The sequence below is a fragment of the Astatotilapia calliptera genome, chromosome 14 (assembly GCF_964374335.1).
Source record: "Astatotilapia calliptera chromosome 14, fAstCal68.1, whole genome shotgun sequence".
Taxonomy (NCBI): Eukaryota; Metazoa; Chordata; class Actinopteri; order Cichliformes; family Cichlidae; genus Astatotilapia; species Astatotilapia calliptera.
Window position 1 is genome coordinate 648560 of NC_137435.1, and position 11441 is coordinate 660000.

The 11441-nt window shown below is 46.7% G+C and overlaps 1 protein-coding gene and 1 long non-coding RNA gene across 2 annotated transcripts in view; one reads left to right on the plus strand and one right to left on the minus strand.

Moving 5' to 3' along the window:
* Nucleotides 1-4176: 4176 nt before the first annotated feature.
* LOC145420192 (uncharacterized) lies at nt 4177-6700 on the minus strand. The gene is made up of 2 exons (XR_013901492.1): nt 5493-6700; nt 4177-5335 (listed from the first exon to the last, which is right to left on the minus strand). It is a non-coding gene; the product is annotated as an uncharacterized LOC145420192 (long non-coding RNA).
* Nucleotides 6701-8614: 1914 nt separating this feature from the next.
* The window catches only part of rnpepl1 (arginyl aminopeptidase like 1), an 8262-nt gene continuing 5435 nt past the window's right edge, over nt 8615-11441 (plus strand). The window contains exons 1-5 of the mRNA XM_026192115.2: nt 8615-8960; nt 9944-10475; nt 10564-10704; nt 10802-10953; nt 11409-11441. The exon at nt 11409-11441 is cut by the window's right edge and continues 84 nt beyond it. Of these exons, the coding sequence (XP_026047900.1) occupies nt 9987-10475; nt 10564-10704; nt 10802-10953; nt 11409-11441 (815 nt within the window). The 5' untranslated portion in view covers nt 8615-8960; nt 9944-9986. The remainder of the gene's footprint in view (nt 8961-9943; nt 10476-10563; nt 10705-10801; nt 10954-11408) is intronic.

The window sequence follows — 11441 nt, forward strand, 5'->3', positions numbered from 1 at the left end:
CACATAAATAATGGGAATCAACAACATACTGAGAAATCAAGAATACACTGAAACCTCACATCAAACACTCAAAGCTCTGAGAGGATCGGGGCCGTCATCGATTTTCACCCGAACATCATCTTTCATGAACACATAGCACAGTCGGACTCGCCCTGCCTCATGGTTCAGTCGGCGCAAGACTGAACCATAAAGACGTGGTTAACGATAAATAGCAGAGCAGTCTGCCTTGAGCTGGGTTCGTGAGCTTAGCTGACACTTTCAGTTCAGGAAAAAGTGCCACAGTCAGAGAGATGAAGGAAGAAGAGCGTACATCACAGAAGAGGAAGAGGTGTTGATTGGCTCGGCAGAGAGCTCGAGAGGATAGAGGTGTATGGATCGATCCAAATATGGATGGTATCGATACCAACGCTAGTATCGGTACTTTGGTTGTATCCATCAAGTTCAGTATGCAGCCCGCTGAACTGTGTTTATTATTCCTTTGGAAAAAATAAACGTCAAACATGAAAAACGTTCCCACCTTTGTGTGCGTTACAGACAGGAAAAACCCAAAAACCTGGTTTGAAAACACATGAACAGCTGAAAGGTGTGTTTCATTGTGTTAGCTAATTTTTGTGGAAAGTAATAATTGCAGGGATATAGTGGTGAGAACTGATCTCAAAAGTCACAGCACACGGCTCTCCTCCAGTCAGCTGCTGAGTAACTTTGGATCCACACCAATATATTTGTAGTGTGACACAGAAATACTGTGGATGTTGAGATGTCCATGTTAAATGACAGAAAGGTATACGTGTTCAAATAGCATCAGCTAACAGCAATGTTCCCTCTAAGCTGTGCGTGTCCGCCATTGCGCACAGAAAAAAAATCTAACCTAAATTGAAATCAAAATTAAAACTTTAACAATCCTGTTCTGCAGTGTTAGTCAGTAAGTGACTGGCTGCTCCCGTATGGGATCAGAACGATGCCACCTTATCCCAAAGTCCAGCCAATGATGCGATTCACATTCGTATATATGTCTGTGAAGGTTCTCAGTCATCCAGGTCATCGTAGTCTAAGGAGCTTGGAAAGAAAAGCGTCTGGACTTCTTTAAGTTGCTTGAAGATGTTTCACCTCTCATCCGAGAAGCTTCTTCAGTTCTAAGGTCAAATGGTGGAGAGTCCCAGATTTAAGCTCTGTGGGAGTAACAAAAGGACAAAGGGACCCCCTGATGATCCTCTAACTAATCACATGAGCCAAGGTGTGAAAACTACCTACGAAGCCCTAAAGCGAGACCCCACAAGCAGCTACAAAAAGAAAGTTATAGCTTGCCTTCAAGACCTTGAGAAGGACAAAATCATTGACCACTGTACATATCACTGGCTTTACCCAGGGGATGCCATACCCTGCATTTATGGACTTCCTAAGATCCACAAAAAAGGGGTCCCACTCAGACCCATAGTCAGTAGCATAAACTCAGCCACTTACAACATTTCAAAACACCTTGCTACCATCCTTGCTCCTCTCGTGGGGAACACCCCACACCACATCAAGAACTCCACCGACTTCACCGACAAGGTCCAGAAACTTCCCCTGGATCCAGATGAAACCATGGTGTCCTTTGATGTAGTCTCTCTCTTCACTTGCATACCCACCACGGAGGCCGTGGAGACGGTCAGAAAACGACTACAAGAAGACAGCTCCTTGGAGGACAGGACCAACTTCACACCCGATCAGATCTGCACACTGTTAGACCTCTGCCTCACCACAACATACTTCAAATATAACGAAGGCTTTTACAGACAAAAACATGGCTGTGCCATGGGCTCCCCCCTGTCACCTATTGTAGCAACCTTTACATGGAGGAAGTGGAAAGGAAGGCTCTTGGCTCTTTCAAAGGAAGAGTACCCAGCCACTGGTACAGATATGTGGACGACACCTGGGTCAAAATCAAGACACAAGAAGTGGAATCCTTCACTGCGCACATTAACGCTGTGGATAAAAACATCAAGTTCAGCAGGGAAGACACAAAGGACAACTGTTTGCCTTTCCTGGACTGCGCTGTGCACATTGAAGAGAACGGCAACCTCAACATCAAAGTTTACCGGAAGCCCACACACACGGACCAGTACCTCCTCTTTGACTCCCATCACCCTCTGGAACACAAACTTGGAGTAATCAGGACCCTACACCACCGGGCAGAACATGTTCCCTCTAAGCCTGAAGGAAAAAAAGAAGGAACACACACATGTAAAGGAAGCACTCAAAACGTGCGGCTATCCTAAATGGGCGTTCTTAAAGTCAGCAAAGAGGCACAGAAAAGAAGACCAGACACCAGCGAGGGAGGATAAGAAGGACAGACGCAACAACATTGTCATCCCCTATGTAGCCGGTGTATCAGAGAAACTCAGGAGAGTTTTCTCCAAGCACGACATCCTGGTGCATTTCAGACCCAGCAACACGCTCAGACAAAAACTGGTTCACCCGAAAGACAAAACGCCAAAACACAAACTTAACAACGTGGTGTATGCTGTACAGTGCAGCGAGGAATGCCCAGACCTCTACATCGGAGAGACCAAACAGCCACTTCACAAGAGCATGGCACAACACAGAAGAGCCACCTCCACAGGACAAGACTCAGCAGTCCATCTGCATCTAAAGGTCAAAGGTCACTCTTTGAGGATGCCAATGTTCACATTTTGGACAGAGAGGACAGATGGTTTGAAAGAGGAGTGAAAGAAGCATCTATGTCCACTGTGAGCGACCATCTTTGAACAGAGGCGGGGTTTACGACACCAACTCTCTGCCATCTATAATCCAGTTTTGAGATCCTTCCCAGACGCCTTAACGCCCACTCACATCCTGGGCCATCTGACCTCAGGAATTCGCATGATAAGGTGGGGCCAGGTTTCACAATGAACTCACCCGAAACCCTGGCTGATTGTGACCCACACCCAGTTTCATACCTTGGCTCAGGTGATTAGAGGATCATCAGGTGGTCATGTGTCCCTCTGTGGGGGGAAACTCCCACTAGGTTTATATCTGGGACTCTCCACCATTTAACCCTAGAACTGAAGAAGCTTCTCGGATGAGAGGTGAAACGTCTTCAAGCAACTTAAAGAAGTCCATTGGAGATGTGAGCAGGACAGACGGAACAATTGACGGAAAAAGTGTGGACTTTATACCAGTTTTTAAATTGTGTTGATCGGCCACGTTGGGCGATCGTGGCCTTGTAGTTCGTCTTGTAATCGGAAGGTTGCCGGTTCGAGCCCCGGCTTAGGGCCTAGTAAAGCGCTATATAAATACAGGCCATTTACGTAAAACCAGAGTTATGATAAAATATCTGCAATGTTTGTTTTTCTTCCTGAATACTGTCGTTGTTTATATTTACTGCGGGAAGAAATGGTGAAAATGGCGTTTTATAAGGAAAACGCTCGAAAGCCTGTGAGCAAAAACAAAAACAAACCTCCCCCCACCTTTCCTATTGGTGGAAAAATGTACCATGTGGACCAATCAAAAAATGCTATGGCAACGTGGCATTTAGTTTAGGGAGGGGGAAGTTCTAAGAGTGACGGCGTGTTTTGAGATGTGAGAGATTTGTGACGTTCAGTGCAAATCTTATGTAGTTAGTGTGTAGTCAGTGTGTAGTTAGTGTGTAGTTAGTGTGTAGTCAGTGTGTAGTTAGTGTGTAGTTAGTGTGTAGTCAGTGTGTAGTTAGTGTGTAGTTAGTGTGTAGTCAGTGTGTAGTTAGTGTGTAGTTAGTGTGTAGTCAGTGTGTAGTTAGTGTGTAGTTAGTGTGTAGTGTAGTCAATAGTGTTGTTGTGTGTGTCAATGAGGCGCCTGCTGAGTGTTACAGGTGTTACAGCAGTGACACATCTGCTGCTGTCAGGCCTGCAGGTATCAGGCTGTTGTTCTCCTTCATCTCATAGTGGACACAAATTATTTTTTGGAGCGGCACAAATAATTTGTGTGGCATCAGATTTGATGCAGAACAGCTGATTGTTCTGTAAATAGTTTGAAATGTTTGTTTAAAAAACACCTTGGCTGCATTTTTAGGTAAAAGCTGCAAAAAACTTTGTTGTTTGCATAACTCAGTTACTTTTTTGAAGAAGTAACTATATAATTAATTACCCAACATTGGTCATTATTTACTGTATTTTGCAGACAGAGTTACAGACTCTCTCCCAGACCACAGACTCACAATACAAGTCAGAGCTTTATTTAAAAAATAAAAAAAAAGAAAGTTGTGTTTTCAAAATTGGAGTTGAAGTTATTTTTACTTCCAATAGTGTTAACATGCTGCACAGGTCATGAACAAGATTTTTTTTATGGTTTCTTTTTATGTTTGCTTATCCTGTATTCTCTTCTACGTTTAGTAATGGAGAGTGCTTATAACCCCGTTTTGATGTTAAACCTTTTTCATTCAACCAGAACAAACATGTCCGTCATACAAAACCAGAGCCAACATGGTAAATAAACGTGCCATTTAACTGCAATAGCATAGACTGTATGAAGAGAACAAAAAGTGATTCACATGTTCAGAAGTTTCTGTCTGTTTTGATGTCCCTGAGGTGTCTGATCCTTCAGCCTGGTCTGTGTCCCGCAAAAGCTCCAGAGACCGTCCACAGGAAGCACAAAAAGGAGTGAAGAGGCTGAAGCTAACACCACAAAGCGGGCAAAACATTTTCCAGCTATTTTTAGTGCAGCGAGCACCTTCAGGGTAATAACGAAGCGCAATGAGGAGTTACTTTCTCGACGTTTGTTGACATCCCGCGTTTAGCTGCTGCTTATTCTTCTGCCGCTAATTTAAAGGCACTTTACTGCCACCTGCTGGGCTGGAGTGTGGACCATGACGGTTTTAAGGTCTGGATATTTTCTTAAGAAAATCCCCGTGACATTTAAAAATCTGAACATCATTATCTCACCCATACTCTTTTGTAAAATCTCTTCAAACATTAACTGAACACTACTTCTCTGAAAAGCCCTCGCTTAGCTGACTACAAATCACTTTTCCGTACTACAAATATGGAGTAAGCCTAATCGTTGAGTCACTTCCGGTATTTCAGACAATCCCTTTCTGTCAAGAGCCACTTGTTAATTTGTTGCAGACTTGTTAAAATGTTTTCGGAAATGTTATTTTGTTGTTGATGTTTTAAATGTGATTTGCACTTCCCAGCCACCGTAGTATTTTTCCCTGGTTTTACTACCACACTGGGGCACATGTTCACCCTCACATGGAAGAAGTAATCTGATTGGCATGGTGGTATGTAGCATGTAGTTTGAAGCAGGGATTTCGTAGTGCCCCATGTGTAGCGCTGGAACCCAGTCGGGATGTGTTTCATCCATTTCATAGGCTGGTTTGCTGCAATAATGAAAAACAATTAGCAACTCTATAAATAGAACATTTATCTACAAAATCACTCATTAGGATGTTTGTTCTAATTTGCTATGACCTCAGAGCGCATTGAAAATAAAACTAATAGGCTATAAAGAGTAATATGAACTTATTTGGATCTTACCTGAATGAAAATGTCTGTAGCACCAATAGATATCTGGGGATGGTAGCGAACTGGATATCAGCTCGTCTCACAGCTGCTATCCAGGCTAGACGCCTTCTTTTGGTAACACCCGATACATGAGCTCCTTCGTGATGCTTCCAGGTGGGGAAAGAGTAAAAAGAGAGCCCGTTTTCCAGCTTATTCCCTTCCCGATCGTCCGATCTAACAACTGACAACACAGCAAGGACGAACCATTACTGATGCTTGCACTCCTCTAGCCATTTGTTTGGCCTGCTAAAATGGCGCCTCGGTGGTCACGCCCTCTCCAAAGCCCTGGGAGACAGTTGGTGTGGTAAGCCCCGCCCTCTATTCAAAGATGGTCGTTCACAGTGGACATAGGCTGTGTCCCAATCCAGCGACCGCACGCTTCATAGTACGGGCGAGTATTGGTCAAACTGGGCAGGAAGTAAACAAACACATAACATCCTTATAGAATATGATGTAACACTATAGATCAACTTAGCTCAGAATATATAAAGCATATAAACAGTTACAGCAATATGATGCAACAAACACAGCAGCTACTGATCCAAAATACTCAAAGCTTCATAGAACTGAAACCAACATTTATTTTTAGGTCCATCCTGCTGCTGATACATACTTTAGGTTTCTGAACATTAAACTTGTTGCTGCCTTTCATAGTGTGTAACTTGAAGGCCCTGAGTACTCTGAGTACTTTCTCCCACACTGGAAACACTGGGATGATAACATTATTTGAACATTGCCTAATAAGACTGATTCAGGACAGACAGTTATGTTAAACTTTCCTAGCAGTCCTTCACAAACAGGGAACAGTCTGTCTATTCTCTCCATCTGTCAGCTGCTGCTGGCTCTTCCTCCTCCTCTTCCTCACACACTGCTGAGTTTGTCCTGGTGGATCATCAGGGGTGCAAAGCCTCACAGATGATGTGCAGCAGTGGCTCCCTCAGTCTGTCCTCACTCTGGACACTTGCAGTCGTCACACATGGAAATCAAATGTGTGATAAGCTGCAGGATTCAGACACAAGTGTAACTTATAAACACATGTTCATACTTTTATTCCACAATCAGAGAGAAAGAAACAGAGAGAGAGTGCAGGACAGACAGACAGGTGACAGTCTCAGGTGTACACACTGCTACACAACAGCACCAGAGAAGCAGGATTTAGTGTTTGTGTTATTACGAGTGTAAACAAGAAGAGTCCCAGATGGTACAGTGGACACATGTGTGACTGCTGTGATTAAAGCATCTTTCTTTCAGCTTAACGAGTGAACCGTCAGCTCGTTCAAACACACGTTAAAGTGCGTTTGGCTCGACACCACCGAACAGAGGCAGCAATATAACACAGCTCACATTAACAGTGCAGTGAATCCTGCTTGTGCCGTGATATTCAGGACTGCAAACCGAGCAGCATCACTGACTTTCAGCTTGTTGTGTTTGTGGATATATGACTGACTTTAATTATCCATGAAATCATCACATTCTCTGTAAGATTAAGGTCGACTATTGAACGGCGCATATTTAAAGGCTTTAAAACCAAGTTAGTACAAACGTCACTAATGTCACATAACTGTGCCGACATGTGACCAACAGTAATGTTTTAATGTTCTTCATTATTAAACATTTGTACATAAATAAGTGACACAATATTCAGTACTTACTTTTGAAAGTTTACTCTTCGGCCGCTCCGCTTCAGGCATCCATCGTTTTTTTCCGAACAAATTATCCACACCCACCACCGCGCTATGAATTGTGGGATATATGGGACCACGAAGTCTACACCGGACCACACTTCAAATTTGGGGACATGAACGGTACATTTGTTGACTGCATTTGGAGTACACTTTGAATTGGGACACCCTTCGTGCGTCGCTGTGACATAATCGGTCTCCAAATGCGTGCGGTCACTGGATTGGGACACAGCCATAGATGCTTCTTTCACTCCTCGTTCAAACCGTCTGTCTTCCAGTTCAACATGTGGACACTGGCGTCCTCAAAGACTGACCTTTGACCTTTAGATGCAGATGAACAGCTGAGTCCTGTTGAGGTGGCTGTTTGGTGTCTCCAGTGTACAGCTCTGAGCTGTCCTTGCTGCACAGCTACACTACGTTTTTTAGTTTGTGTCTGCATGTGTGGCTGGGTCTGAAGGACACTGGGACGTCGTGGTGGCGAAGACTCCTGAGTCTGCCTTCCACAGGGTGGAGGTACTGCTCTGTGTGTGGGAGCTTCAATGTTAATGTTTCCATTCTCCTCAGTGTGCACAGAACACTCCAGAAAACCACGATCCTTCCACTGAGCTGATGTGTTGGCTGGTAAATGGATGAATAGACTGATACGTTGATGGGTGGATGAATGGTTGAATCGATGGATCCTCTGTGGAGGTCGTCAAGAGCACCAGATTCCTTGGTGTCCAGCTGGTGGAGAACCTCTCCTGGTTAACACCAGCTCCATAACTAAGAAGGCCCAGCAGTGTCTCTACTTCCAGTGGAAGCTGAGGAAAGCCCATCTCCCTCCATCCATTCTCACCACCATCTACAGAGAGACTATCGAGAGCATCCTGAGCAGCTGCATCACTGTCTGGATGGTAACGGCACCGTATCGGATCACAATGCTCTACAACTGTTAGTGAGAGCAGCTGAGAGGCTGGAGCCTCTCTTCCCTCCATCAGACACCTGTCACACCTGCTGCATCTGCGGAAAGAGGTACCGGAGCATCTGGGCCCTCACTGCCAGACTGAGGAACAGGTTCTTCCCCCAGAACGTCAGACTCCTGAACACACACACACACACACACACACACACACACACACACACACACACACACACACACACACACACACACACACACACACACCTTAATACATCAAGTTACCTTTTGCACAACCCACTGTCATTGTTGCACTTTTCTTTTGCACTGTTTTTTGTTTTGTTTGTTGCAGTTTTTGCACACTTTGCACGTTATGTAGTCCTGTGTTGATTGTGTGTCACATGGAGCATCGTGGTCGTGGAACGAATCAATAGACTGATACGTTGATGGGTGGATGAACAGGTAACTGGATGGAGCCGCCCTCTCGCTCCGTGTACCCGCCTCCACAGCGCCACTCATCGGCCTGCATAAACTTTTTTCCCGCTGTTGTTACTTCCTGTTTAGTCCGGAGCGGAGCCTCGACTGTCCCCCGGGTCTCCGCCGGTGTCCTCTGCCTCTTTGTGTCCGTGTGTGGCCGCTCGGTCTCGGACTCACAGCTCACCTCCAGCCTCCGTCGACCCTCCGGGAGGACGCGGGTTCGGTGTCCGGGACTGCGGGTAGGAGCCGGGCTGAGCTCTCCCGGGGAGCCGGTGTCCGCCTGGTTCTTCCGCCGTGCGGTCCCGATGGATTTTACTTAAATGTGTCCCCGTGAAGCCGCAACAGTGCGCCGTGCTAATGCGCTGATTAGCCGGCTCTGCTAACCAGGTCAGTTCAACGCGCTGACCTTAAAGTGCTGTTTTCACTCACTTCGAGCTAAAGCTGCTAACTTCCAGCGCTGCTAGCCGCCACTGTAACTCCTCCGAGTCCCTAAAACTGCGCTTTAAACTGGGCTTTGAGAGTCTCCCGGGTGTCGGAGCTCTTTCGGGTCTCTGACTTAATTGGACTTGTTGTTTATATGAAGTTTAACTCCGGTTTAACAAGTAGGGCTGTTAAACACTGCCTGTCAGTGTTTGCTAAGTTTGATTAAATGTTGTTTAAATGGACTAAGAGCCAAAGTTTACTCGTGAAACAGTTCCTTAAATCTAAGAGAAGCAGGCAGAAGGTCAGCCCACGCTCAGCGAAGCCTTTATTCGGCTTTATTTTCAGTCTTCAGCGGACTGACTATTAAATTCAATGTTGTGTGATTGAGGTTTTGAATGGGGTGGGCCGGGGCTGACCAGTAAAGCTGGGTTTAGATGTGGATTAAAAGTTTTCATTTGGCCCTAAACTGTTTATAAAATGTTAAAATGATTTAAAAATACAAACTTCAGGGTTTATCGAGGATCCAGGGACACACAGGATGAGTTTTCACCGGGGGCTTAATGTTCTGTTAGGCGTAAAATTAGACGTTTCTTTAACGAGGTTTTGAATGGAGTTTTGACGCTAAGCCTCTTGTTGTGTTAAAGTTACTTATTTGGGCTAAAGTGGGCTACGCATCGAGTCCTGAGTTAAACTGGGTTAGTACCTGAGTTGTGTACTGGGTTCACTGGTGGGTGTCAGTTTACTGTGGTTAGGATTAGACTCTGGATTGGATCATGTGCTTTTTAATTGGACTAAAACTGTGAGTTAAAGGTAGTTTTGGGGAAACTGTGTTAAACTGGGGTGCTGTTGGCATCGGTACTGGGTGTTGAGCGTTGAGGCGGGCCTGGTGGGTTTCTGCTCTGTGTTCCCGACCCTCACAGGTGTGTTCTTGTTCGTGTCTCATGCAGTTGGTTCCGGTCTAAGCAGGTTTGGTCCCAGCTTTAGCTCACCATGGCAGAGCTCCACCAGGCGCCCACCTCGCTGTGCTGCTGCCGTAAATCCCTGCCGGACTCCGGGGGCCGGTGCTCCGGGGACTTGGCCCGGCCCTCTGCGGGCCTGGGTCTGGAATCCCAACGCTGCCCCCTGGTGGATGTGGCGTCCGCATCGAACTTCAGGAGCTTCCAGCTGTGTCACTTCCACCTGGACCTGCGGCTGAACTTTGCAGTGAAGGAGATGAGCGGCTGGCTGGTTCTGGACCTGGTTCCGGTGCAGCCGGGGGTCTGCTCCCTGATCCTGGACTCCCACCCTTCTTTATTGATCCACTCCATAGACTGTAAGGTGCCGGGGGCCGGGCAGCAGGAGCCCGTGTCCCTCACGTACCGCGTGGACCCGTTCACCGACTACGGCTCGTCGCTCAGCATCAGCCTGCCAACCGCGGCAGTGAAACCAGGCCGGGCAGTCCAGATCACGGTCCGCTACACCACCACGGACGGGCCGGCGGTAAGGAGACGACACGGCGTCTGTACAGCGTGAGCATGCTGAAGGTGACCACAGCGTGACCCGTGTGTGTGTGTGTGTGTGTCTGCAGATCTGGTGGCTGGACTCGGAGCTCACCTGCGGTCAGGTTCGTCCTCTGGTCTTCACTCAGGGTCACTCAGTGTGTAACCGCTCCTTCTTCCCCTGCTTCGACACGCCAGCCGTCAAGAGCACGTACACCGCCACGGTCCGGGTGAGTCACACGGAGCCCAGGTAACATCAGAGCGGTGACAGAAGGCGTTTCCTTAAACACCTGCACTCACGCCGTTTCTGCTCGTCCTCCTCGGCAGGTCCCGGATGGCGTGACGGTCCTCATGAGTGCGTCTCGGAGTTCGTACTCCAAACAGGACCGCGTCTTCCAGTTCTCCATGGAGTTTCCTGTACCCTCCTACCTGGTGGCGCTGGTGGCCGGCGAGCTGCAGCACGTAGACGTCGGGCCGAGGTCGCTCCGCGTAAAATAACGTTTTCATTATTTATCAAAATGAGTCCAAATATTGTTTCGATGTGTTTGTTTGACGAGTGAGTTTGAAACATGATACAGTAAAAATGATTTTAGGCAAACAAACAGATCATTTTTCATATTCCTGATGTTAAATCGGGGGGGGGGGGGGGGGGGGGCACTCCAGGCCTCGGTGTCCTGCAGGGGTCACCCTGGGTCACACCTGAGTCACACGACGAGCTCATCACCAGGCGTCTGGGAACGTTTTCATTTAGTCGTTTAAATCAGCTGATTCGTCTAAAACCTGCAGCACTCGGAGGCTCGAGTTATTCAAGTAATGTAAAGCAGTGAAAATCAGTATGAAAGATAAACGTGAGCTAAAGGTCAAAGATGATCATAAACAAAATATTTACATCTGTGCAGAAACACATTTTGACCTTCGGCCAATCTTCTTTCAGGAGTCGTCTGTGGGCGGAGCCTTGCCTGTTGTC